Source organism: Daphnia magna, linkage group LG7 (assembly GCF_020631705.1).
Source record: "Daphnia magna isolate NIES linkage group LG7, ASM2063170v1.1, whole genome shotgun sequence".
Taxonomy (NCBI): Eukaryota; Metazoa; Arthropoda; class Branchiopoda; order Diplostraca; family Daphniidae; genus Daphnia; species Daphnia magna.
In genome coordinates this window covers 13,461,640-13,485,222 of record NC_059188.1, presented here as the reverse complement: position 1 = coordinate 13,485,222, position 23,583 = coordinate 13,461,640, and the positions used below count along the sequence as shown (strand labels likewise).

Below are 23,583 nucleotides of genomic sequence, written 5' to 3'. Positions count from 1 at the left end.
ATTTCAAAGCTGTGCAAATTGCAAAAATTCTATAGGTAGTGGACATGTGGCTCTTTGCAAATGGCCGAACTCCTAACTTATGAAACGAGTTGGTAGCTGAGATAACCACGTGATGTAAGGTTCTGCTCAAGTAGCCAGGGGCATAAAGGGACAGCTTTTTGAACTAATTTTGGAAAAATGCCAATTCTTTCACTTTTAACGAATAGAAATATTTTGTCTCGAATGCTGACAGCAAAAAATTATCGAATCGTAATTATAAATATATTTTTATACACAATTAAAGTATGATCGAATGATTAATTTAAGTTAATACATAAATTCATTTGACAAACATTTTTTACGGTGTCGGTATCATTACAGTCTAGATGGAGATTCCACGGTTTTACCTTTAGGGCAGTCTGAGTATGAGCGTGTCAAATATTTGAATAATTCAATCCAAAATACCTACTCTACTTACATAATTGAAATAGAATACATGCTTTGAACCCATTATTTTTAGAACCATCAACTTATAGATCATAAGAGTTGGAGATACACGTCGTTCTTGTTGGCTTGGCGTTAGCTATTTGGTTCTAAATAAGAAGTCTCTTGTTACAACTATCTTGTTCAAAGCATCTAAAAGCTTCAACGTTAATAATTTATCTTCTTAGCATCAACTACTCAATGCGATTAAAAGCATTAATATCAGTTGGTTGATGACTTGATTAAAGTGGTCTGAAACTGAATATTAAATAAGCTAATGCCTATTGCTTTACTGCTCTTTCTTTTTTTCCAGTTTACGGGATCGCTAGTTATCCTGACATGACCAAACCACCAGATGAAAAATGAAATAAAATTTAAATATTGGATATGTAAGTAAATGGTGCAATCCAAATTATCAAAACGCCTAATGAAGTATTCATTTACTATAAAAATCTCATTTAAGAAACAACTGTCAGGTGCCACCTCACCCATTTCTCTAGCACTGCTGGGCCAAACTTAAGTGTATTTATTATAGGGTTATGGACGAAACGAAGGCTAACGATTGCATTTTCTTACGCATAGCCGTAAAAATATATCAACATTTTAGTCATATTATTTGAATAAACTCGTAATTGCATCCAATAATGAACAACTGATAATAAACAACATTAAACATCAGGTAAATTTAAAGAGATTTGAAATCGGCTGCCCTACTAACAGTTAGTGGACAGTGTTGACGGGCAATTATGGCCACGATTTGGTTCGGATTATCCACGTTCATTGGTTCTCGTAAAGATATCGAGTTCCATAGGTGAAGCCCAAAGCTCTCCTTAATATGAAACAGCGTTTCAACGTCACTTAAGTTGCCATTACTCTGAAACAGCATGTGGGAAAACATGGCCGGCACGGGATGAAAATGGCGGTGAGACAAGAGTCGGACGTTATCGCATTCGTTGGATTTCGGATTTCCTGCCACTAATTTGCAGATACGATTCATAATTTCAGCAATGGCATCCGGCCCGTGATAAACATAAGCTTCTGGGTCATATTCTTCTGAGAGCAATTGAATCAGTTCGCTAGTGAGCCTGTGCCCGCGTTCCAAGTGCAGGACGCTGTTTCCTATCGTGTCCATGGCGTCATTTTCGTAGACCAAACAGTTCCGAAACATAGCACCTTTAAAAGCTCTAAGGGTCAGAATGTCCATGTCTAAATACAGGCCACCTCCTTTGTACAGCGACAAGATGCGGATGTAGTCGGACAAATGTCCTATCTGGAACCGACTCGTACGCCACACTCCCTTCGAGTACCAGTCCTCCAACGGTGTTCCAGCAAAGTACCGCTCTTCGTTGAGCAAGACAGCTGCCACGTTCGAATATCGCGACAGAACTTTTAGCCACGACGGACTGTGTAAAGAAGATGGGCTGTTGTCAGAAATGCAGGTTGCAGGCGATCGCATGAACAGCTGGATGGGCCGGTCAGGATTATGTCTGGCCGCCGATTCGACTGCGCAGCATTGTCTCAGACTAAGGTCGCTGTGACCGCTCGTTTCATGGAAAAAGATGCGATCATCAGTGTCGTTTTCTTGTCCACCATCATACGTCATCCATTGGCTTGGATGGACATTGGGTTCCATGATGAGGCCATCAGTTTCCGGTAAGTCAACAGCTAAATTGCTGTTGATGCACAGAACTTTATGATGCTCTTCTTTGTATTGCTGCAATGGATTGGGTTGGGGCAGTTGCTGGCTGAAATACATGAAAAGAAATAGAGTCAAACCTAATTGGAAAAGCAGAAAAAGTTTTCTTCGTCTTTTAAACAAGACACGTTGATTTAAGCATCGATCCAAGACGAATTCCATGTAAACCTTTAGTCTCACTACGAATATTGTTAGCTGAAGAGCCAAATCTTTTTGCCGGGCAGCTTCAAGTTGCATCTAAACACAAAGACCGACTACAACCGTTTTCAATCTCATCCGCAACGGCGGGCGATTGGGAGACATTTAACAGGGCGTTCCATCTACCATTGGGCATTCTCATTATGCAAGTTGTTAACCCATTGGCTAGTGAAACCTGCCCCGTTCCGTACTGGAAGACCAGTAGAATCTTTCCGTTTAAGAGCTACGCATACGTGTTAGCTTTTCGATTAGTGAAGACAATTCAGATTGAACTGTGAATGGAAAAACTTGTGTGGCCATGACAAAGAAAACGACAATTTACCTGTGCTCCTTTGGTTTGTTTGCTTTCTCTGTTATGTGGATAAATTCTTCCAGCATTAATGGCTACGAAGCTAACACGCACACACCAATTTCTTTGTCCTTTTTCAGCACCTGGAAAAATGTCTCACAAAAGGTTTTTATATTAGCACTTTAGATACGTTTCATACCTGTCGATTGTATTTTAAAATGCTTACGTGGTTACAGCATCAGTCTCGTCAGCAACTAGCTAACCAGCAGCCAACTGTCGTATTCTAGTTGTCTTGTGATCTCGGTATAAGAAATTTGGTTCAAGCTGTAGTAGAACTCTTAAGTGGTTTCAGCGTTCCTATAACAACGCAAAGTAGCCAAGCCCATCCAGCAGCTACCTAGATCACAAAAGGACAAGAATATAAAGTAGACTCTCAGACAGAAAGTACTTTTAATCGCGATTTCGTTTCAGCAGCAACAACGGGATATACCTTCCACTGAAAGTAATTCAAGTAGGACAACACTTGAAAAATCTGATATTAACTGGGAGATTGGTCCGGTTTCAATAACGACACTAAACACAACCCAGGAGAAACCGCCATTAAAAATCATTTTAATGTGGAATGCGTGGACAAAACATATGGCAGACGAGCCGTTAGTCAAGGGACAATGTCCAGTCCAATCGTGTCTTTTTACAACCGACATGTCTCTGCTCCAGGACAGTGACGTCATCGTTCTCCACTTCGACACCCTCGAAGATTACCCAGTGAACCGTCAACCCCATCAGCGTTTTGTCTTTTATCATTTCGAGTCACCTGATAACACTGCCTCTGATTTGATGAACGATCCGTATTTTCGTTACAATTATTTCAATTGGACAATGACTTACCGGCGAGATTCAGACGTCTTCCTTCGCGATTATTATGGGTCTCTCATTGCCAAGAATTCCCCAAAAAACAACACTCGTCAAGCTCGATATAATTATAGAAATGTAACAAATAGCCTTACCACCACCACTGGCCACGTCGATGTCAGCGAAAATATCCCAGGGTCAGAACTCGTGAAAAGCCAGTCGGATTTGGCTGCCCTGATTCGAGGAAAAAACAAAATGGTGACTTGGTTTGTAGGCCATTGTACGACGCCCATTCGACGAGAAGAGTACGTTCGCCAATTGAGTCAGCACGTGGCCGTCGACATATTTGGCAACTGCACGAAAGAATGCCCTTACCCCTGCGACGACATGTTACGTGCCGAATACAAATTCTATTTGGCATTCGAGAATTCCTGGTGTCCAGACTACGTGACGGAAAAGTTCATTCGACCTTTTGTTTACGACGCAGTTCCTATTTTCCTCGGCGGTGCAGATTACAGTCACTTTGCTCCGCCACATTCTTACATCAATGCTCGAGATTTTGAATCCCCCAAAGCACTGGCTGATTATTTAATGCTATTGGATAAATCAGACAGCCTTTATGCAAAATACTTTGATTGGAAAAAAGATTATTACGTTTCTGTTCCAGACTTTTATGGTTGGTGTGAATTGTGTCGGATGGCGCACGACAGCACACTGCCACGAAAAGTGTATCACGACATCAAACGGTGGTGGATGATGGATGCTGGAAATTGCGAATCTGATTCAACCAAATATTTTTAAAGTTATTTAAAATCGTGTCTCGTTTTTAAATATATCGTTTTTACAAATAAAAGAACTTGATTTTATCATAATTAGGCCAACTAACATTTCAGACATGGTCGCTGAAATGCCTTCGGTTTACGACGACGCAAAAGATGGAGGTGCCTTGACGTCTCTAAACACAAACATTTTATCCACTTATATCTTAACCATCGAAAGTCGGCCACAGGTTAAAATTCGTGTTTGTTTCACTGTGAAGATAAACAGTGGGATGATAGAACATTCTAGACAACATCTTAAAAGTTTACTTTTGGCTGTCATATTAGACGATCAAGGGAAGGACTTCAAGGCCACCCATCTTTTATTGCACAACCGTTAACTTCATAACAAGATTTAAACTTCATATTGTCCGTAACCAATCAGTAACTTTTCCCAAATAGTGAACTAGAAAGTGAAGGGGGAAAAAGGTTTGAGCTTAACCCCCAGGCAGGCTGTAAGGCTCTGTCTGATATGAAAAATGGGATACTTGATTTGATTCTGGCATGTCCCTCCATCACTTTTAGGGTTTTTCTATGCGCACAGAAATCAGAAAAACATGCAATGAAGGACGCAAAACGAAAAACATACATGTGCACTTTTGGGGATTCTCTAAAGGAAACAAATTAATCTTGGGGGTTGGCACAATATTCAAACTGAATTTACCATATTTTTTGTAGACTTGCTGCCATGGCCACACTTTCACAGGAGCTTTTCAAGTAAATTGCCAAGAATAACGGACAGGAATGATCACACGGTCGGAACATCTTAGACTGTACTGCGTTTTGGAGCAGACGATTGTCATCACTCACCAGGCTACTAGGTACACGTGGATAGTTAAGCTCGGCAAATAGCCTTGAACTGCCTCTGGCAAATTGCTGTTACCTTTAAAATAGGAAAATTTTGAAAAAATAACGAAAAGGACAGGAAAATAAGCTCGACCCCGATGATGGGGAATTTGGGTGCGATGGAGGTTGATTGGGGAAATTGCCCATAAGGTGGAGTATAACTGTTAACTGATGCCTTGATTTCCACTTTTCTTTTTTTATCGATTTTTGTTTTGCAATTTCGATAATTGGTGAGCACTGTTGCAACTTGGTTTCCGGAAAAACAAAGCAGGTAAAGGGGTAAACAGCTGTTCAGTTCAAGATTTCAAGGAACGTTGGGTTTGGGAGCTTCTAAGATTGTTATTTAACCGGCTTAAAGTATCACTTAATGCAATATCACATTTAATTAACCTACAGTAAACAAAAAGAACGAGTTCAAATGAAACACCAGGGAGCAGGCAATGGATATTTTGCCGTAATGCACTAGGGGTCTCCACCTGTCTGAAAGCTTTCCGATAGTTTCGCGGCCTTTATTCAAAAGACTCGCTTAACAGTGATATTGAAAAGTAAACAAGTTGCGTCAGTGCTGGTTTGTCGCCTGTGTTATGACTTTGTTTCAATACTAACTCAATAAAGTTTACGAGATGGGGGGTTTCGTTTCTAAAGCTGTGAATGAAAACATGAAAAATAATCAGGAGTTCATGGTAGAAATGAACCGTATAATGGTAAGCTGAGTTCGCTTTCTTCGTTGTAAATGGCTGTTTTTTCCTGTAACATTAAACACATTAAGTTAAATAAAATTTTTGCCTTTTCAAGCTTGAAAGACAGATTCAGATGCAAAATCAAATGAGGGAAAGAATGTAAGTTGATGCATAAGCATTGGCAACAGCCCTTTTTTTGCATAATAATTGTGGTGAATTACGCAGGGTGGCTTTACAGATTGCTCGAGCCAGAGAAATGCTGAATTGGTTTGGCACATTTTATGCAGTTGCTTCTGTAGGCATGCTGACAGGCTTCCGTCACACTCGAAAACCTGGTGTGCTTGTACCACTTTTACCTCTTACTTTCATCTTTGGTTATCAAGTAGATATGGCTTATGGAAACAAACTTTTAAGAATTAAACGTAAGCAATATTCTTATGTTCACAGTATCTGTTGCATTAAACCATTTTAAAATTTACAGATGAAGCAGAAAATATTATCAAATTTGAAAGTGAACTGCTGGATTTACCCATGAACCTGCCAACACTTTCAACAATAGACATGGCGAGACAGGTCCAACACGATAGACTGCTAATGCATTCAGCTGAGCCCCCTTTGTATTATTAAACTGTAAACTTGAAATCTAGTCAGTTCACATATTCCTGGTTGCTAGTTTTGTGATGTATATGTAGTTAGGCTTTCTATATTTAGGTGCTGTCAAGTTACTGTTATTTTTATTTTAACTTAGAATCATAAATGCGATTCAGTAATGAAAAATGGAAAAATATTATCAGTTTTATTTAGTCAAGCAATATTTCGTATAGAGATGAAGACGATGTTGTAAGTTATATAATGTGTCTTTAAAAATACTTCTTGAAGTGATGCCACATTCAGTTGCCATAGCAACTGTTTGTTTGAAAAAAAAACAAGGTTTAATCATTGTCAGTGCAACATATCGTCAGTTATGGATGTAAATAGTGGTTTTACGGCGGAAGACGAACTAGCTCGTCAAGGATTGTTCATCGATGACATTCACAGGCTTCGTATCCTCGATCCGTCCGTCGCCGATCAAACGCAAAAACTGAAGAGCGAGTGCGACCATTTTCTCCAAAGTACGAAAAATTTTAATTTTCAAACACTAACTATTGCGTTTATTTCTAATTTCAGAACATGCACAAGATAATCTAACGTTTTACTTTATAGCAACGAAAAATTTTGAGAAAACGGTTGATGCTTTCAAAAAAGAAGCCAGAAGGACGGCGGTAGCTGTAGAGATCGAGAAGAAACGAGCCATTGGTTACCGGCTCTTACTCGATGCGTTACGGAAAAAAAAGGAACAGGATCAGCGTCAACTAATGGTACGTCTTAAAATCCTACAAATCATACAAGCTGCAGTCAGGCGTTGCTTTACCTGAAATACTATTCACGTACAATAGGTGGAGGTTGACCGGAGACGCCTAAAGCTGGAGCAACTTCGCGTTGAAACAGACATGCTACAAAAAGCTGAACACTTTCACCAAGAAATCATTGATCACTTTCAAATGCTTCATTGATGAATCTTCTTTTACAGTACTGCTAAATGTTTCTCTATGTAGTTTACATTCCATGGATGGTGCCTTCCCATATTTCCATGCACTTTGCGTTCAACTTTGATCCTATATCAATTTGGAGTTCAGCAAAAATAAACGCCGTTTGTCATGGTCACAAAAACTCTTTCCAGCATAGTCACCGGTTAATATGAATTGAGGTTGAATACCCAAACAAAGCAGTATTTGCGGCTTCAAGTTCTTCACTTGTATTAAAACTACGTGGATTAGATCACTTTAGTTTCAATTCCGTGTACTGATGGTGACTGGCGCAGTCCATTTTAGGCTTTTAGCTTAAGCGAGGTGCGCAATACCTTCGAAACCTACGCCTTGTGGCCTTTATTGGAGGGATTTTACTTAACGACTTTAGGATCATACCTGGCTGATCTGACGGCAACCGAAGAGAGACTAGACCACAGCCAAGCTCAGTCCATTGGAATCTACATAAAAAATTCGTATTGATTTTCATTTTGGAAACAATATTTGAAATTTTATAAATTATGTTTGCTAACTTCTCTCAATTTGATCGGCCATCTAAACAAGCCGTTGTGGCGAACACCGGAACACGTTTTGGCAAAATGGCGTATGCAAGGTGCTTTCGAAGTGAAGTTGTATCTCTAAACTACTTTTCAATAGCCTTTCATGGAGCTCCTTCAGATTTAACGACTTATGATGTTCAGCAAGCGAATGAGCATCTTATAGGCGTAGTGATTGAGACTAGCCCAGGAGATTTCAAACTAAGATGTGTGGCTTATTGTAACTCTATTCAACTTAAAGTTCATTTTTTCGAACGAACAGGTTTTGTAACTCATTTCACATTTCCAAGTAACACATGTCACACCAAAATTCTGATCTTCAACTTTAACGGACATGGTATACTGGCAGCTGGGAGAAAAATCACATGCACGTCCTTGCCGAAATGACCGTCACGTTTCATGTGGTTGTTGGTTATGGCAGATTGGTGGCATGGCCTATAGGAATGTATGAAGTCCCTTTTGCATGCTTTTGCATCAATGCCAAATTATTTATATTCAATTTCAGCCCATCATGTCAGAATCGAGGAAGCAAAAAGCAGTGACCAGTAAGCAGTGTTATCAGTGAGCACGATTAAGCCAGATTAAGCGTAGGAAACTAGGACTCTAGGGAACAATGTGTCGGCGCGAACGTTAGGTTGCCGAAACCTATTGGTGACGTTTAACATTTGACGTTGGATTGACTCGTCTGCTGAGCGCTGTAATATAAGAAGGCTGGGAGTTGTTCCAAACGCCGTTGAGCTAGTTCAGCGATAGATTCCGTCTTTTCTGGATTGTTCCAGACACGACATTGTTTGGCAACACAAAATAACTTCAAAATGCGGCAGACTTTACTGCTCGTGTGCTTAACGATTACTCTTGTGGCAGCTATTCCAAAACCAAATAAGACTTCAAGAGTTAAAGATGAGGTATTTAAAAATCAAGAAATTATTGCTTCCTAACTATTATTGGACTAACTGAGGAATTTGTTAAACAGCCATTAAGTAGCCATCAACATTATGAAAATGAGGAACACAATCCAGACTATGATCATGAAGCCTTCTTGGGAGAAGAGGCTAAAACCTTTGATCAACTTTCGCCTGAAGAGAGCAAAGAGCGTTTGGGGTATACATTCATAGTCTTTTCTTGCAACTAGGCTTCTTTCACAAAGCTTTTTAAAAATAAATTCATTAGGAAAATTGTGGAAAAAATAGACCGTGATCTGGATGGCAAAATTACTAAAGAAGAACTGAAGTCGTGGATTCAATACACCCAAAGGCGATACATATTGGAGGATGTGGACAGACAGTGGAAAGCCCACAATCCTAATAACAAAGACTCTGTTACATGGGAAGAATACAAGAAGATGGTCTATGGTTTCATGGATGACATGGAACCCTCAGAACTTGAAAGCAATGCTGAAGAAGGTTTCTCTTACAAAGATATGATTCGACGAGACCAGCGTCGATGGGGGATTGCCGACACTAATGGAGATCACGCTCTTGATAAGGTACGATGGCGTACATTACGTGAAAGCGGATAAAAAAAGTTACACGACTATTTTGGTACTTGGATTTACGCAGGAGGAATTCACAAACTTTTTACACCCTGAAGATGCTCCTCATATGAAGGAGATAGTCGTCGTGGAAACAATGGAGGATATTGACAAGGACAAGAACGGCTTCATCTCATTAGAAGAGTACATTGGTGACATGTATCGAGGGGTCAAACATGAAGACGAGCCTGATTGGGTTAGGAACGAACGAGAGCAATTTCAAAATTACCGCGACAAAAATAAAGACGGTCACCTAGACCCAGATGAGGTAAATTTCCTTGACTTGAAAGCACCCATCAGTCCTAAACCGCGTTTAAATGTTTTTCGTTATTTTAACAGGTTAAACAGTGGATTATCCCACCCGATTTCGATCATTCTGAAGCCGAAGCGAAGCATCTAATTCAAGAATCGGACGCGGACGCTGACGGTCAACTGACCAAAGAAGAAATCATTAATAAATACGATGTATTTGTCGGGTCTCAGGCTACTGATTTCGGCGAGGCGCTCAATCGACACGACGAATTTTAAAAACAATCATAAGATTCCTCATTTGTGTGACTAAGAGCAGCATTTTCACTGGTTTGATCCACTGCCATTATTCATTTTGTGTCCTCTATCGAGCTTTGCCTTCAGTGCTTATCCCTTGTTTAGTTTTAGATTGACGCTAATCAATGTCAACGTGTGCCATAGATCTTTCCGCTCCAAATGACAGTGCCTCCTTTTTTTTACTTAATGTCGATTGTAAAACCCGTAAAATTTCTTTCCTACTTAATAATATTTCATGTGTATGTTCTTTTTTTTTCCATACCGATATTTTGATTCGGGTACTAGGCATCCAAAATTTCAGCTTCAATTCAGAATGTGACTTGATGCAAAATGATGAGAAAGAGCCCATGTTATCTGCAATGTTATGTCTTCGGTAGTCAATAAAAGAAAAGGAATATTTTCTAAACAGAAAATTGAATAGTCCACAGAGATAAGGGTGAGAAAAATCCATAAGATTTTTATTCAGTTTTATCAATTTCACGACTTGAAAAGGTTCGTGAATATTGTTTGAACTTTTAAGTTTGCGGTCAAGTTTTTTTTCTTTTCTTTTCTTTTGTACCGTAACTCAACATCAACTCGTACATTTAGCATGTGTAAAACAAAAATGATTTTCAAATTACTCTATCGCCTCCAGGAGCGTTCTTCATCTTCGTCATCCTCTTCATAATTCAACAAATCATCTAGACCCTGTTTATGATATTAAAAAGCCATTATTAGTCTCAAATCAGCAAGAATGAATTGCTGTAGAAATTTGTCAGCAATCACGAACCTCGTTTTCTTCTTCATCGTCTTCCTCGGCACTAGCCGATCCCTCGATCCTATTGCCGCTGTGTTCATCTTCTTCTTCGGCAGCGACATGATCCTTGACTTTAGGGACAGAACCGGGTGGCATGTGCCAACTAACTGACAGGTTGGCGCCCGTGAAACTTCGCCCTTGGGCCAAAGCCATTTCGGCATCCTTCCGGGACTTGTATCGAATCGTCAGCGCTGGATAATCTTCATCGACGTGGTAGTCCACTACTTCACCAAAGTTCTAGAGTTCAAATAAACAAAATACAATTTTAAATTAATCCGAGATAATAATACAAAAATGGCGATTAAAATTACGGCAAAATGGGCAAGTATGTCTCCTTGCTGGTGAATTTCGAAGCCAGTGGCTTTGAGCTGGGTAGGTCTGCGATCCACCGACACGTGCGGGCCAACATAGTAACCACCTCGACCCCTGGAACAACAAGGCAATTGAGTTGCGTTAGCTAAAAAGAGCCATAAATAATAAGCGGCTGAAACTAACCTTCCACGAGCTGATAATCTTGCAGCCAATCCACGACCTCTGCCTCGAAGAGTGCCTCTAGAGCTGATCCTAGCTCCTCGTCTATTACTCGGATGGCCCCTATGCGACTGACTGATGATCGAGTTCAATTCCTGGACTCGACGCTGTAATTCAGTCGTGTCGCTTCCTTCCATCTGCTTCTGATAGAGTTCAATCTCTACATCCAGTATTTCTTTTTTGGCTTCTTCGGGAGTTTTGGCTAGGTGAGCAGGGGCTCCAACGGAAGGAGCGTTGGCGGCATGGCCGTGACTCGGATTCGTCGTCTGAAGGTCTTTTTTCAGTTTCTCGATCGTTTCCTGGAGATTTCGGACCGTCTGCATGACGGCAGCTCGCTCATCCGTCTTTATTGTGTTCTTGTTCTTCTCCAGTCGTTCAATCAACACGCGCTGCTGCTGCAATTGCTTGTCCAATAGCTCTTGCTTGCGCCGCTGCAGATCCACCTGCAATTTAGTAGCCTCCTGCAGAATTGCAAAGAAAACCGCGTTATGCCTACTAGGTATAAAATGGTACGCATAGACATTGACATACCCTTTTTTGCTCTTCTTGCTTCTTTTTTAGCGCCTCTTTGGCGGCCAGGATCTCTTGACTCCTCTTAATGGCCGCAACAGCTTTCTCTCTTTCCTTTTCCTTGGCTTCAGAAGCTTCTTTGATGGCGACTTCATCGACGATCGCAGCTGAAGTTTGCGACTGGGCTAGCACTCGTTGAGGATGTGCTCCTCCTAACCGCTCCCTAATGGGAACCTTAGAGGTGGGGGGAACGTTCTCCTGCTTGCCCTTCATTTCGGGCGAACTCATTTCTTTGTTGTGCCAAAACACTTTGATGAAGCGGTTGTTTAAGACGGCCTCGGTACTCCGGTAGGCTGCCTGAGCCTCGGCGTGAGAAGAGAACGTCACCAGGGCACCTTCCGAATCTCCATTGTAAGACACTTGCAAATTGATAATTTTGCCAAATTTGCTAAAATGATTGTTGAGAACTGAAATGTTGTTCAGTCCGCGAGGAATCTTTTTCACTTCCAGGCAGCAATTCGTGGGATCGAAGCGACGCTGCTGCGGTGGCTGTCCATGATTGGCCTGTCCAGTCTGTTGTTGTTGCTGCTGCTGCTGCTGCTGAACTGGCGGATTACCCAAACGGTTGTAATCAAAGTGGCCCTTCTTGACAAGATGTCCATCCTGAATAATATGGATTTCGTTACTACTTTTACTTCATCAAGATTTATAAGATAAGGTTTGCTGTTTACGGAATCAAGTCCAGCTTCTCTAACGGTCCTCTTTACACCGGCATCGATTCCATCCTCGGCAGTAGGCACATTTATTAGTTCTCTAGGAGGAGGGGCAGAACCTAGTAGGCCCATCGGTGGTGGACCACGTGGTGGCAACGGCCCTCGGATTCTCATGTGTGGCGGTGGGAGGCGATGCGAAGGTGGGTGGCCAAACGGGGGTGGTGGACCCAGCGGACGCAGACCAACCAAGGGCGGCGGAGGCCAGCTGATGCCAGGTGCATCAGGATTGTATGGTTCTCCTAAAATTTAAAAAAAAAATCAATAAAAATGCTCCTTTGTTTTTCCAAAAGATAAATTTAACTGCTACCAGACGGGGGCAGACTAGGAGGTGGTCCGCGAAGATGAGGTGGAGGACCAACGGGTAGTGGCCCAGGGGGAGCACCGCTACTTCCAGTGGCCCCCACTGGAGGTGGAGGTCGATTATAGTTCAAGACAGATGACAGCTCGACATCTTCCAGGACGACCGGATCGGTGCCATGATCGTATGGGCAGAGATCACCACGCATGCAGTAACCTTTCTCGTCGTAATCACGGCATCGAAACTTTGGCCCCCGTTCGAGCTGTTGCTGCGGAACAGCCGCCGGTGGGGCCACCACGACGCTTTGAATGGCTGCAGGAGGAACAGGCAATCCCACCACAATAGCTGGATCGGTACCAGCAACTCCGGTAGGTACGAGAACGGGAGCAACAGCCACGTTTTCCAATCCAGCAACGATGGGGGGTGGAGGAATCGGAGAACGTTGACGACGTGAGCTGCGTGGGCTACGAGACGAACGCCGAGGTGGCAAGGGAGAACGAGAGCGTCTCCGGTCCGATCGCCTGCTGTTGACGGGACTCCGTCGGCTCGGTCGACGGTCATCCCACGTACTGCGACCACCTCTATGATCGCGAGTTGATCGATCACGTGATCTAGAACGTCGCACTGGCCGATCCCGATCACGATCCCGACTGCGGGACCGTGACCGGGACCTGGGACTCCAGGATCTCCTCTTGGTACGATCTGACGATGATTTTTTGGTCCTCGAATCGGCTGACGTAGCCGAAAGGACGGGAACAGGAAGTGGCACTACCGGGACCGAGACTGGTGGAATGACTAAATTTTGGCCGTTAGTAACGCCTGTATTGGCCTGTTCGGTGGTGGAGGAGGCAGATTCTGGTTGTGTCGACGGGGGTTCGGGATTTGACTGCAGGTACGATTTGGTCTCCAAAGTGACGAATAATTTGTCGACAAACCCTTTGGTTTCTTGCTGCAGGAATACATCCAACTGATCACACATGGCTCCACGCAACTCAGATTCGGGTTTCTCCTTTTTTGCCAAGGCAAGCACATACTTGGCAAGTGCTGCAGGATCTGCATCACACCTGGAAAAATTATGCGACTGTGATCAGCGTGTGTGTTTTACGCCAAAAATTTTAAACATTATACTTACAAGGGAGCCAGTACAGCAGTGAGCCATGACTTTAGAGCTTCAGGGTTCTCAATAATCATTTCCAATTATTTGGCACTGTAAATGTTTAATGGATGAAATTAATAAAGTTGAATGTAGGCATATATTATAAAATATGACTTAACGTTTCCATCATTACCAAAATAAAACAATTGAAAAAGTTCAGTTTAATGATAAAACAAATGAGCAGGCACAGGGGATTGCTCGACTATGTGTAACAATAAAAAAAAAGCAGAATAACTATGTAGACGTAAATATCCAGAAGCAAAACATGCTGGATGGTTCTTAAAATTGGAAAGATCTATCAAATTTCCCTAAGAATTCCTTTAAATAGAGTTAAAGATGAATGTATAATGATAGATGAAAAGACATTCAATTTCTATTAAAATAACAAATAAATAAAAAAGAGTTTTGTTACAGGGAGACTAAAAGATTACCCACCTGTATAGTAGGGAAGAGAAGGAGTTGAAACAGGGTTCACTTTAACTGGAAAGTCGAAAATTTGAGGCACTCGGCTTTTTTTTTTTTTTTGTCCAAAAAAATTTGTCACTCAATGTCAATAACAAGTTCAATCGGAAAGTGAAGATTCTTCCACCATAAAGATAAGATGAAATTCAACGGTTGTAACAGAGTATGAGGTCCATGAATGAGGTCAGATTAGGCAAAAAAATCAGCAGCAACCATTGGAACTCTCTCTCTCATCACCAACAGCTAAAAAAGTCAAGCAAAAAAAAGACATAGCTCCTCAATAATCGTATCGTTAGTGGCATTCGATCAATAGTTAATGCGATTAAAATTGATAAACGTCCGTAATTATGTCATTTTTCTGTGGCTATACAAAACTTTTAAATCAAGTTTGATAATTTAGTTACACTACGAAAACTTCATACAAAATTTGAAAGTAAATTATAAACATGCTGAACTGTGAAATGATATTTGGAAGCGCCCAACATTTTCTCGCCAGTGGCGCTGCACACTTTACAGCAAAGCAGACGAATTTTTTACACGAACGTGGTGAGAAGAGCGGGATTGCAGCCCGTTTATTGCACGTTTTCGAAGAACCGATACAATTAATCAGGATACTATTTCAGGTATCCTAATTTTTTAAATGTTAGATCTATTAAATCTTTTTTTGGTAAAAATTATGTAAAAATCGGTGAAAATTTTTACTTGAATTGGTAATTTCCACCAATTAACCTGCAAAATATTTATTCAAAGGTTTGAAATTTTTGAGAAAATAGCTGTCGATTGGGCAGAGAAAAAAATGGCCACCGCAGTCACATTGTCGTGTTTTGAGGTGAAACCCTAGGTAGTGAAATATCAACAATTAAAAGCCAGCATTGCATTTCAGGTAAATTTGAATTTTATAGTTACTAATTGTAGAGTGGTAAAAAGTGGAGAACCAGGTACTTGCCTATTCGAGTATAAGGGAATGAGGAAATTGCCACCTGCAACATGTTGGCATCATGTTGCATACTAGTTTGTGTATGTTTAGATGAGGTTGATAAAATGGAATATTGACATCCCATGTTCTAGGATTTACCTGTCCATCTAGGTAACTTTTTTTTTTCTTCATATTTAGTTTTTCGTGATTTTGAATCTGGAGAGTGGCAGCTGAAATGAGGAGCTCATTGCAGACGTCCATCAAACATGACAGGGTAATCAACTTTTCTTGAACGCCTTTTTAGCCGTAAGGGAACTTGAATGGGCGTAATCTCTAACGCAAAGAGTGCGGCCAACCAGAATCAAGTAATTTTCCAAACAAAATGAAAGCATAATAGTAACTGGGGAGGGTGAAGAAGCGGTTCATTTACCATCAAATTCTAAACTGGTTGCGGCCTCTTGCGAGAAAGCGGAACTTTGCTTAAACAATACCGTAATAGAAGCGTAAATGGGTCCTAATGTGAAGAAGTGGCTACTAGTTCAATCATTTGCCGTAGCAGTGGTGTTCGTAACAGGGCTGATGGTTGTGTTGTTGCAAGACGAAGAACAATTCAACGCCAAAAACTGTTTCCAACGAGTGGTGACGAGTTTATCGGAAAATTGGTTCGGTCGAAACTGTCGCGGTGGCATCGACTGGACATTGCATCGCGTAGACGAACTGACTATGGAACAAATCATCACCTACGTGGAATGGTCGAATAGCTCGTCTTGTCGTCTGTCGCACGATTTCGGCGGCAACGTCATTTTCACGGCCGGTGTGGATGGACAAAAAGCCGTTTGCTTAGATGCGGCCGTCAGACCGGAAAGAGCAAGTGGAGCCTGGCCTCCGGTGACGAAGAAGAAATTCAACGAATGTCTAGTCTATTCATTTGGCATCAAGAACGAATGGTCATTTGATGAAGCGATGGAAGCGTTGGGATGTCGCGTTTACGCCTTCGATCCTTCCATGAATCGGACCAGACACGATCACACTTCAAAAATTCATTTCTACGATCTGGGATTAAGCGATCGAGACGAGCAGAGATTGGACGACAAAGATGTCAAGAAGAACTGGACAATGAAATCGCTGGATTCCATCTACCGCAATTTGCTTGGACATGGAGGGAAAATCATTGATTACCTGAAAATCGACATTGAACGAGACGAGTGGATCGTCTTGCCGCAAATCCTCTCTTCGGGCATGATGGATCACGTGAGGCAAATGGGCGTAGAAATACATTTGCTGTCGCCGACTGGAAACAACACCTTGGACGGCATTCGACAAAACATCAAGATACTCAAATCGCTGGAAGATTACGGACTCGTCCGTTTCGATTCCAAGTTCAATCTTTGGTCCAATGATTTGAAAATAATTGACAACGCCGAATGGTGGGGCTACGACGCCTACGAACTTGTCTGGTACAATTCCAAACTGGCCCGCACAGCTCGCGAAATCTAATTGGAAGGCTTAATTTTTGGGTGGGATCTGTAAATATGCATAGTCTTTTTGGGGGTTCGATTGGGCTAGAAAAATGCCATTCAATTCTACAAGTGTATTTTGCCATTGCAAGAGAAACTCGCACTTGTCAAAAATACAATGTTGTCGGCTATACGACGATTATGCAGAAGATTTCCAATCCACCACCCTCTTCTGTACTGAGCAACCCAAAGATTTGCATAATTCGTTTTTGATGAAAGATGCGCACAATTTCCTAGGACGATTGTTTTATTTCAACTGTATTTTGATTGAGGGGAATTGGTGGCATCGAATGCTCGACCGCCACCACCACCGCCTCCTCCGCCTCCTCCTGCCGCCGATGAAGACGAAGATCCTCCACCTGCTCCAGGGGCGCCCGATGTGCCCGGCACTCCTGGTACGCCAGGAACACCGTCCGCTCCGGGTGGCCCAGCAGCTCCTGGAGTACCTGCAGCGCCATTGACGCCAGGTACGCCGGGTATGCCGTCGTTGCCTGCTGGTCCTGGAGGTCCCGTTGGACCAGTAGGGCCATTCGGTCCTGGGGCTCCTGCAGGCCCCGTCGGTCCGGGAGGTCCTGTTGGCCCTGGTGAGCCTGGCGGTCCCGTCGGACCTGAATTTGAAAGAAAAATTCATCAAGGATAAGTCGAGAAAGATGAAATCAGTCGGTCATTTATACCTGTGGGTCCCGTTAGTGGGAAATAAGTTTGGAAAAATCTCAACTTGTTGACGACGTATCTGCCGGCCTTGTACCACGGCCGCCACGCGGCATCCCTGCGAAATAGGTCAACTAGCGCCCTCTCCCCGCGTTCCAGCAGTCTGTCAATCGGACCTGTAGGTAGTAAGTTAAGCTCAAGTCCATCGTATCAAGGGGATGATCGCGAGACCAAATGATACCGTAAGGATCGTCATCATAGGGCGATGATGGTCCAATGGGGCCATCCGATGCAAAGTGATAGGCGTCAAATGAACGACGACCTCCTCCACCACCGCCTCCGCCACCTCCTCCGGCAGCAGACGAAGAGGAGGATCCACCTCCACCAGCTGCACCATCGGCTCCATCAGCACCAGGTGCCCCGTTGGCGCCGTCGGAACCGGGAGCGCCAACGACACCGTTAACACCGGCTGCTCCATTTACACCATTTTGCCCCGGTTGACCGTTAGCTCCATTTGGTCCCGTCGGGCCAATTAGGCCTGGATCGCCAGCAAGGCCAGTAGGTCCTGTCCGCCCAGTAGGACCCGTAGGGCCTGTGGGTCCAGTAGGTCCCGTAGGACCTGGTGGGCCTGTGAATGACGAGCAAAAACGTTTTTGATGGCATTTTTGTTTTGAGGAGGACCAAGGAATGGCTAAAAACCGCAAATTACCTGTTGGTCCAGGGGTGATTGAAATGTACTTTGTGAAAATTCGTAGTTTTTCGCTCACGTATCGGGATGCTTTATACCAAGGCTCTAACTGAGATTTTTTGCGAAATGAAGGTGATGCGTCTTGGCGTGCAGAACGACGGTGGCGGCCGACATCTTCAAAGGCAAAATGTAAGTAGGAAACAAAATGTTATGTCGACATCTAACGTAAAAGAACTAACAGGTCGATTGCGATTGTCTTACCATCAGTGACGCCATCGGATGTCGGTGGACCGACCGGGATGTTTGATGTACGCAAAGAACGACCACCACCTCCACCGGCGCCACCGGCACCACCAGTCTCATCCGTAGCTCCACCCCCTCCGCCGCCTCCTCCTCCTTCAGCTGTTGCTGTGGAGGTAGAGGGTGTTCCGTCTGCTCCAGGGTCACCTGGAGTGCCATCGTCACCGTCCGTGCCAGGATTTCCGTCTGGTCCAGCTTCCCCAGGGATGCCGTTAGCGCCAGGTTCACCGTTTTCACCGTTTTCGCCATTCATACCGTCCTCTCCGGCCATGCCAGGAGGCCCTGTCGGTCCCGTAGGTCCTGTTGGACCGTCTGGTCCAGTCGGTCCGGTTGCGCCTGTAGGCCCCATAGGCCCTGGAGGTCCAGGGGGACCTTAACAATCGAAATTCGATTTAAAGTTACACTCATCCTCACTTGGTCAACTTTTAGGGAACGAATGCGGTGGAAGATGGCGTTACCAGTTGGCCCTGGTGTAAGAGGAATGTATTTCGTAATGAATCTCAGTTTCTCGTTCATGTATCTGGAAGCCTTGCTCCAAGGATCGTAGAGCGAATGTTTGCGAAATGCTTTGACGTCGAACGTTCCTGCGCATAGGTATTGGCTTTTTAAATGATATTCAATTGCGCTTTGAAAATGATCGTTTTGACGTTGTATACCATAGGGTTCCTCGACTTCTTCATCGTCTAGTGTCGGGTAGGCCACTGGTGGGCCGGTTGGAGCGCCACTGAACGTCGTTTCTCCTTCGATTGAATCGCTCTCATCGTACGGATCCCATCCTAGTTCTGGGTTGAAACAAAACAAAGAACAACCAGTCGCATTGGAACACATTTTAAGGTGCGTTGCCCTGCTTCGAGTTTTATCGTCGAGCACCACCCGTCAAAGGGAAGCACCGCACGTCAAAGAGAAGCATCGCACGTCATAGATAAGCACCGCAAAAAAGAGAAGCCGAGAATTAGCATACCTGGATGTCGATGCCTGGATGCGCTGTGAAACGTCTGCGTGTTTGCAGACAGAATGGCGATGGAACAAAGACAAGAAGACAAGAATAAGGGAGGCAACATTTTAGCAAGACAATTTCGTCCGTTGTGCTCCCGCCGTTGGTGCGAGAGGCCTCCCTTATATCGCCTTTTCCAGTGTCCGCATCTCTGCGCGCGATGTTTACTGTTAAACAAACAACGACCACTGTTTGCTTCGTTAATTGCTGTTTTCTATTACGGTATCGATTTGATACCGTTCATCTTATTAGGTAGGCTACGAGTTTTGATTATAATTTTTATATCTAAAACATCTTGCAAACGGTATCAGATTTTATTTTTTCTAATTTTCTGGTCGCGACTACAGACGATTAAAAAAATTCGGCTTTTTGCTGCTTCGTTGGGTTTCATCTTGGCTGTGGGTACAAGATTCTGTGCAGCCATCGCCGTTTAGACGACCACCGATAAATACGGTAAACAATTGGACTACAAACTGTTTTCTATTTAGGGACAAAGTGTTCCATCACAAACGTGTTTTACAGGCCTTGTTTCATCCTCTTCACTTTCGCCAACAGATCTGGCCAAGAGAAAAGGAAAAAGAGAATCCCCCATGACGACCAGGTGTTTCTTTTCATCTCAACGTTTATTGTTGTTCACAAGACCACTCGCGTAAACCGCGTTTCAACGTCTGCTTTATTGAATAGACCGTAATCTTCCGTGAGTTAAGCGAAGGCGCTCGTTCGAACGCATCAACTGATTGAACACCGACACGTCCCATTTTAATTTTGTTGTTTCAATTGGGAAAATAAATTGATCGACCGCCACCACCACCGCCTCCTCCGCCTCCTCCTGCCGCCGATGAAGACGAAGATCCTCCACCTGCTCCAGGAACGCCCGATTTGCCCGGCACTCCTGGTACGCCAGGAACGCCGTCCGCTCCGGGTGGCCCAGCAGCTCCTGGGGTACCTGCAGCGCCATTGACGCCAGGAACGCCAGGTATACCGTCGTTTCCGGGTGGGCCAGGAGGTCCCGCACGTCCCATAGCGCCCTTTGGTCCTGGGGTCCCTGTAGGCCCCGTTAATCCCGGTGGTCCTGTTGGACCTGTAGTGCCAGGCGGGCCCGGAGGACCTGAAGCCACAATTCATCAAGGACCAACTAAACCAATGGATTCGTCAACAACAACTTGATACCTGGAGGTCCCGTTAGTGGGAAATAAGTTTGGAAAAACCTCAACTTGTTGACGACGTATCTGCCGGCCTTGTACCACGGCCGCCACGCGGCATTCCCGTGAAATAGGTCAACTAGGGCCCTCTCTCCGCGTTCCAGCAGTCTGTCTATCGGACCTGTAGGTAGTAAGTTAAGCTCAAGTCCATCGTATCAAGGGCATGATCGCGAGACCAAATGATACCGTAAGGATCGTTGGAGTAGGACGATGGCGGCCCAACGGGTCTATCCGATGTGAAGGGGTGGGCGGCAAAGGAACGGCCACCTCCTCCGCCGCCTCCACCGCCACCCCCGGCAGCAGATGAAGAGGACGATCCACCTCCTCCACCCGGTGTTCCATTAGAACCGGGTGCACCAGGTGCCCCGTTGGTACCGTTAGAACCAGGAGCACCAACAACACCGTTGACACCCGCTGTTCCATTTACACCATGTTGCCCCATTGTACCGTTAACTCCAGCGGCCCCCTTTGCACCTGGTTCCCCTAGTTCACCAGCATCGCCAGTTGGCCCTGTGCGTCCAGTAGGACCCGTAGGACCTGTGGGCCCAGTAGGTCCCGGAGGGCCTGGGGGACCTGTCAACGGCACGTAAGTCAGGTATCAACTTTGATCCAAGTTTGTGTTTTGAGTCATCTTTGGATTGGACAGGCAAATCGATAGAAACCAATTACCTGTTGGGCCAGGTGTGATTGAGATGTATTTAGTGAAAATTCGTAGTTTTTCGCTGACATATCGGGACGCTTGATACCAGGGCTCTAACTGAGATGTTTTGCCAAATGCAGGTGATGCGTCTTTGCGTGCAGAACGACGTCGGCAGCCGACATCTTCAAATGCAAACATCCGCGACACAATGAGAGAAGTAAATGCGAATTCATCAAAACTAATCCCTACCAGCAGAGTGACCGACACCATTGGAGGTTGGCGGACCGATTGGGACGCTCGTCAAATTCAAAGACCGACCACCATCACCGCCTTCACCGCCTTCACCGCCTTCACCATCTTCACCGCCTTCACCACCATCACCGCCATCACCGCCTTCAGTTATTGCTGTATTGGGGCTGGCGGTGACATCTTGTCCAGGCACGCCAGGGGCACCTGTTACGCCATCCATTCCTTCTGGTCCAGCTGTCCCGGGCACGCCGTTATCGCCAGGCATGCCGTTCATACCATTCATGCCGTTCATACCGTCATCTCCAGGAAGACCAGGTGTGCCTGTTGACCCCGGAGGACCTGCGGGTCCGTCTGGTCCAGTCGGTCCAGTTGGCCCCATAGGCCCCGTGGGCCCTGGAGGTCCTGGGGGACCTTCAAATCCGACATTTCAAATGAGTTTTTGAAAGATGAATTGGAAAAAGTGTAGGCGGAACTGGACATGCGATGTCGTAGAATCTTACAGTTTTACTTCATCGTCCGACTTTGCACAAGTTTTGAAATGAAATTAAAAGGCCGAGGTAGTGGAAGTTTGCGTTACCAGGTGGTCCCGGTGTAAGAGGAATGTATTTCGTCACGAATCTCAGTTTCTCGTTCACGAATCTGGAAGCTTTGCTCCAAGGATCGTAGAGCGAATGTTTGCGAAATGCTTTGACGTCGAACGTTCCTGCGCATAGGTATTGGCTTTTTAAATGATATTCGATTGCTCTTTGAAAATGATCGTTTTGACGTTGTATACCATAGGGTTCCTCGACTTCTTCATCGTCTAGCGTCGGGTAGGGCACTGGTGGTCCGGTTGGAGCGCAGTCGAACGTCGTTTCTGTTTCGATTGAATCGCGTTCGTCGTACGGATGCCATCCTACTTTCAAGCAAAACAAATGGGGTACGTAGATATTTGTGGAGGTACGTGTTGCACTGATTTGTTCGTGTCGTGTGCGCCATGCCCAGACAAACGCAATAGGCCATTTCAATCGGATATAAAGAAGACGAAAGTTTAATTACCTGGGTGTAGATGCCTCAATTGATGATGAAACGGCTGTACGTGTGCGGCGAAAAGAGCCACGAAACACACGCAAGCAAATAACAAGAAGGGAGACGACATTTTTGCGAGACGATGGTGTCGGAAGTGTTTCGCCCGTCGGTGGGGCACCTCCTTTTATTTACTTTTCAGCGTCGGCATCTTCCGTCGTGCGACGACCACTGCGTTCGAAACGATCATTTCTATTTTTAGTTTTTTCTCATTTTCATAATGAATTCCTATCGACTATTGTACGGTATCTATTTGATATCGCCTTGTAGGCTGCGAAATTTTATTTTTTTTTTTTCTTGAATCTCAAACATCTTACAGAAACGGCATCCGGCTATTTTCGGCTTTACACCACGTGAGCTGTCAAAGCGTTTTTTTTTTTTCTTGGGTCGCGCTAGAAAACATCGTGCTGTGTACAGTTCTGCTTGGCTAGCTACGTGGGTACTTGCAACCGTTTATAACGACCGGTCGTTATAGAGGTGGCATAGTTATCTCTGAAACAGCTAATGCCATTCCAACTCTTTCGTGATGGACAAGGCATCGTCTCTTTCACACTGTTGCCTATGTTAATCTGCCTTGAAGGTAAGGTGATTGGATAGAATTACGGTCGCCTCTACACCTGTAAGGGACGACATGCCTGTAATAAGCCATTGTCTTTATAACTTCCCGCGCAGGTTCCCATCGCCTCGCTCGATCGCACTCCAACTCCTTACCGTTTGAATTTTTATGTGAGAGAATTGGTGCCTCGAAATAGATTCCGCGTGTGTAGTTGAATCTTCCGAATAATAAAACAATTG

General features: G+C 44.2%; 8 protein-coding genes and 1 long non-coding RNA gene across 11 annotated transcripts; 5 read left to right on the top strand and 4 right to left on the bottom strand.

The window, feature by feature from the left end:
* Positions 1-885: 885 nt before the first annotated feature.
* LOC116926053 (alpha-1,4-N-acetylglucosaminyltransferase) lies at positions 886-5,392 on the bottom strand. The gene is made up of 5 exons (XM_045176378.1): positions 5,199-5,392; positions 4,980-5,129; positions 2,872-3,042; positions 2,679-2,788; positions 886-2,207 (listed from the first exon to the last, which is right to left on the bottom strand). Exons 4-5 carry the CDS (start codon positions 2,732-2,734, stop codon positions 1,148-1,150), a joined length of 1,116 nt encoding a protein of 371 aa, XP_045032313.1. The 5' UTR covers positions 2,735-2,788; positions 2,872-3,042; positions 4,980-5,129; positions 5,199-5,392; the 3' UTR covers positions 886-1,147.
* Positions 3,261-4,350, top strand: LOC116926061 (alpha-(1,3)-fucosyltransferase C). The gene has a single exon (XM_032932845.2). It carries the CDS (start codon positions 3,261-3,263, stop codon positions 4,296-4,298), a length of 1,038 nt encoding a protein of 345 aa, XP_032788736.2. The 3' UTR covers positions 4,299-4,350.
* Positions 5,393-5,671: 279 nt separating the features above from the next.
* On the top strand, positions 5,672-6,628 carry LOC116926074 (plasminogen receptor (KT)). The gene is made up of 4 exons (XM_032932863.2): positions 5,672-5,865; positions 5,957-6,000; positions 6,067-6,263; positions 6,323-6,628. Exons 1-4 carry the CDS (start codon positions 5,785-5,787, stop codon positions 6,466-6,468), a joined length of 468 nt encoding a protein of 155 aa, XP_032788754.1. The 5' UTR covers positions 5,672-5,784; the 3' UTR covers positions 6,469-6,628.
* A 140-nt stretch (positions 6,629-6,768) lies between these two features.
* Positions 6,769-7,554, top strand: LOC116926073 (intraflagellar transport protein 20 homolog). Its single transcript, XM_032932862.2, has 3 exons — positions 6,769-6,953; positions 7,045-7,199; positions 7,278-7,554. Exons 1-3 carry the CDS (start codon positions 6,806-6,808, stop codon positions 7,392-7,394), a joined length of 420 nt encoding a protein of 139 aa, XP_032788753.2. The 5' UTR covers positions 6,769-6,805; the 3' UTR covers positions 7,395-7,554.
* Positions 6,964-8,581, bottom strand: LOC123474360. The gene is made up of 2 exons (XR_006649089.1): positions 7,940-8,581; positions 6,964-7,867 (listed from the first exon to the last, which is right to left on the bottom strand). It is a non-coding gene; the product is annotated as an uncharacterized LOC123474360 (long non-coding RNA).
* A 71-nt stretch (positions 8,582-8,652) lies between these two features.
* On the top strand, positions 8,653-10,453 carry LOC116926063 (calumenin-A). Its single transcript, XM_032932847.2, has 5 exons — positions 8,653-8,868; positions 8,937-9,064; positions 9,134-9,449; positions 9,523-9,762; positions 9,834-10,453. The coding sequence occupies exons 1-5, from the start codon at positions 8,779-8,781 to the stop codon at positions 10,020-10,022; spliced, it is 963 nt and encodes a 320-aa protein (XP_032788738.1). The 5' UTR covers positions 8,653-8,778; the 3' UTR covers positions 10,023-10,453.
* Positions 10,454-10,471: 18 nt separating this feature from the next.
* On the bottom strand, positions 10,472-14,809 carry LOC116926038 (RNA-binding protein 26). Its single transcript, XM_032932810.2, has 9 exons — positions 14,540-14,809; positions 14,081-14,155; positions 12,958-14,012; positions 12,609-12,889; positions 11,899-12,540; positions 11,332-11,828; positions 11,148-11,262; positions 10,810-11,073; positions 10,472-10,727 (listed from the first exon to the last, which is right to left on the bottom strand). The coding sequence occupies exons 2-9, from the start codon at positions 14,137-14,139 to the stop codon at positions 10,662-10,664; spliced, it is 2,979 nt and encodes a 992-aa protein (XP_032788701.2). The 5' UTR covers positions 14,140-14,155; positions 14,540-14,809; the 3' UTR covers positions 10,472-10,661.
* A 982-nt stretch (positions 14,810-15,791) lies between these two features.
* LOC116926062 lies at positions 15,792-17,150 on the top strand. The gene has a single exon (XM_032932846.2). It carries the CDS (start codon positions 15,990-15,992, stop codon positions 16,977-16,979), a length of 990 nt encoding a protein of 329 aa, XP_032788737.2. The 5' UTR covers positions 15,792-15,989; the 3' UTR covers positions 16,980-17,150.
* On the bottom strand, positions 17,059-23,097 carry LOC116926043 (collagen alpha-1(III) chain). 3 transcript variants are annotated; one of them, XM_045176372.1, is made up of 8 exons: positions 22,762-23,071; positions 22,499-22,618; positions 19,097-19,222; positions 18,600-19,010; positions 18,360-18,512; positions 17,892-18,278; positions 17,674-17,826; positions 17,059-17,607 (listed from the first exon to the last, which is right to left on the bottom strand). In XM_045176372.1, the coding sequence occupies exons 1-8, from the start codon at positions 22,859-22,861 to the stop codon at positions 17,252-17,254; spliced, it is 1,806 nt and encodes a 601-aa protein (XP_045032307.1). In that variant the 5' UTR covers positions 22,862-23,071; the 3' UTR covers positions 17,059-17,251. The 3 variants fall into 3 exon arrangements, with proteins under 3 accessions (XP_045032307.1, XP_032788712.2, XP_032788714.2); XM_032932821.2 differs by lacking the exons at positions 22,499-22,618; positions 22,762-23,071 and adding exons at positions 19,295-19,420; positions 19,600-19,729; XM_032932823.2 differs by lacking the exons at positions 17,059-17,607; positions 17,674-17,826; positions 17,892-18,278; ... (1 more) ...; positions 18,600-19,010; positions 19,097-19,222 and adding exons at positions 20,237-20,740; positions 20,803-20,955; positions 21,021-21,407; ... (1 more) ...; positions 21,724-22,134; positions 22,301-22,426 and having other exon boundaries at positions 22,499-22,621; positions 22,762-23,097.
* Between the last annotated feature and the right edge of the window lie 486 nt (positions 23,098-23,583).

Excerpts from the sequence above, each read along its gene's own strand:
- LOC116926053 (XM_045176378.1), bottom strand. The coding sequence starts at position 2,734 with ATGCTGGAAGAATTTATCCACATAACAGAGAAAGCAAACAAACCAAAG. Across the intron at positions 2,208-2,678 it reads AACAAACCAAAGGAGCACAG|CCAGCAACTGCCCCAACCCA; the intron begins GTAAATTGTCGT and ends CATGTATTTCAG.
- LOC116926061 (XM_032932845.2), top strand. The coding sequence starts at position 3,261 with ATGTGGAATGCGTGGACAAAACATATGGCAGACGAGCCGTTAGTCAAG.
- LOC116926074 (XM_032932863.2), top strand. The coding sequence starts at position 5,785 with ATGGGGGGTTTCGTTTCTAAAGCTGTGAATGAAAACATGAAAAATAAT. Across the intron at positions 5,866-5,956 it reads TAGAAATGAACCGTATAATG|CTTGAAAGACAGATTCAGAT; the intron begins GTAAGCTGAGTT and ends TGCCTTTTCAAG. Across the intron at positions 6,264-6,322 it reads CAAACTTTTAAGAATTAAAC|ATGAAGCAGAAAATATTATC; the intron begins GTAAGCAATATT and ends TAAAATTTACAG.
- LOC116926073 (XM_032932862.2), top strand. The coding sequence starts at position 6,806 with ATGGATGTAAATAGTGGTTTTACGGCGGAAGACGAACTAGCTCGTCAA. Across the intron at positions 6,954-7,044 it reads GTGCGACCATTTTCTCCAAA|CAACGAAAAATTTTGAGAAA; the intron begins GTACGAAAAATT and ends TTTACTTTATAG. Across the intron at positions 7,200-7,277 it reads AGGATCAGCGTCAACTAATG|GTGGAGGTTGACCGGAGACG; the intron begins GTACGTCTTAAA and ends CACGTACAATAG.
- LOC116926063 (XM_032932847.2), top strand. The coding sequence starts at position 8,779 with ATGCGGCAGACTTTACTGCTCGTGTGCTTAACGATTACTCTTGTGGCA. Across the intron at positions 9,065-9,133 it reads GAGAGCAAAGAGCGTTTGGG|GAAAATTGTGGAAAAAATAG; the intron begins GTATACATTCAT and ends TAAATTCATTAG. Across the intron at positions 9,450-9,522 it reads GAGATCACGCTCTTGATAAG|GAGGAATTCACAAACTTTTT; the intron begins GTACGATGGCGT and ends GGATTTACGCAG.
- LOC116926038 (XM_032932810.2), bottom strand. The coding sequence starts at position 14,139 with ATGATTATTGAGAACCCTGAAGCTCTAAAGTCATGGCTCACTGCTGTA. Across the intron at positions 12,890-12,957 it reads TCCTAGTCTGCCCCCGTCTG|GAGAACCATACAATCCTGAT; the intron begins GTAGCAGTTAAA and ends TTTAAATTTTAG. Across the intron at positions 11,074-11,147 it reads ACATACTTGCCCATTTTGCC|AACTTTGGTGAAGTAGTGGA; the intron begins GTAATTTTAATC and ends TTTGAACTCTAG.
- LOC116926062 (XM_032932846.2), top strand. The coding sequence starts at position 15,990 with ATGGGTCCTAATGTGAAGAAGTGGCTACTAGTTCAATCATTTGCCGTA.
- LOC116926043 (XM_032932821.2), bottom strand. The coding sequence starts at position 19,699 with ATGTTGCCTCCCTTATTCTTGTCTTCTTGTCTTTGTTCCATCGCCATT. Across the intron at positions 19,011-19,096 it reads TCTTACACCAGGGCCAACTG|GTCCCCCTGGACCTCCAGGG; the intron begins GTAACGCCATCT and ends TCGATTGTTAAG. Across the intron at positions 18,279-18,359 it reads AATCACCCCTGGACCAACAG|GCCCACCAGGTCCTACGGGA; the intron begins GTAATTTGCGGT and ends CGTCATTCACAG.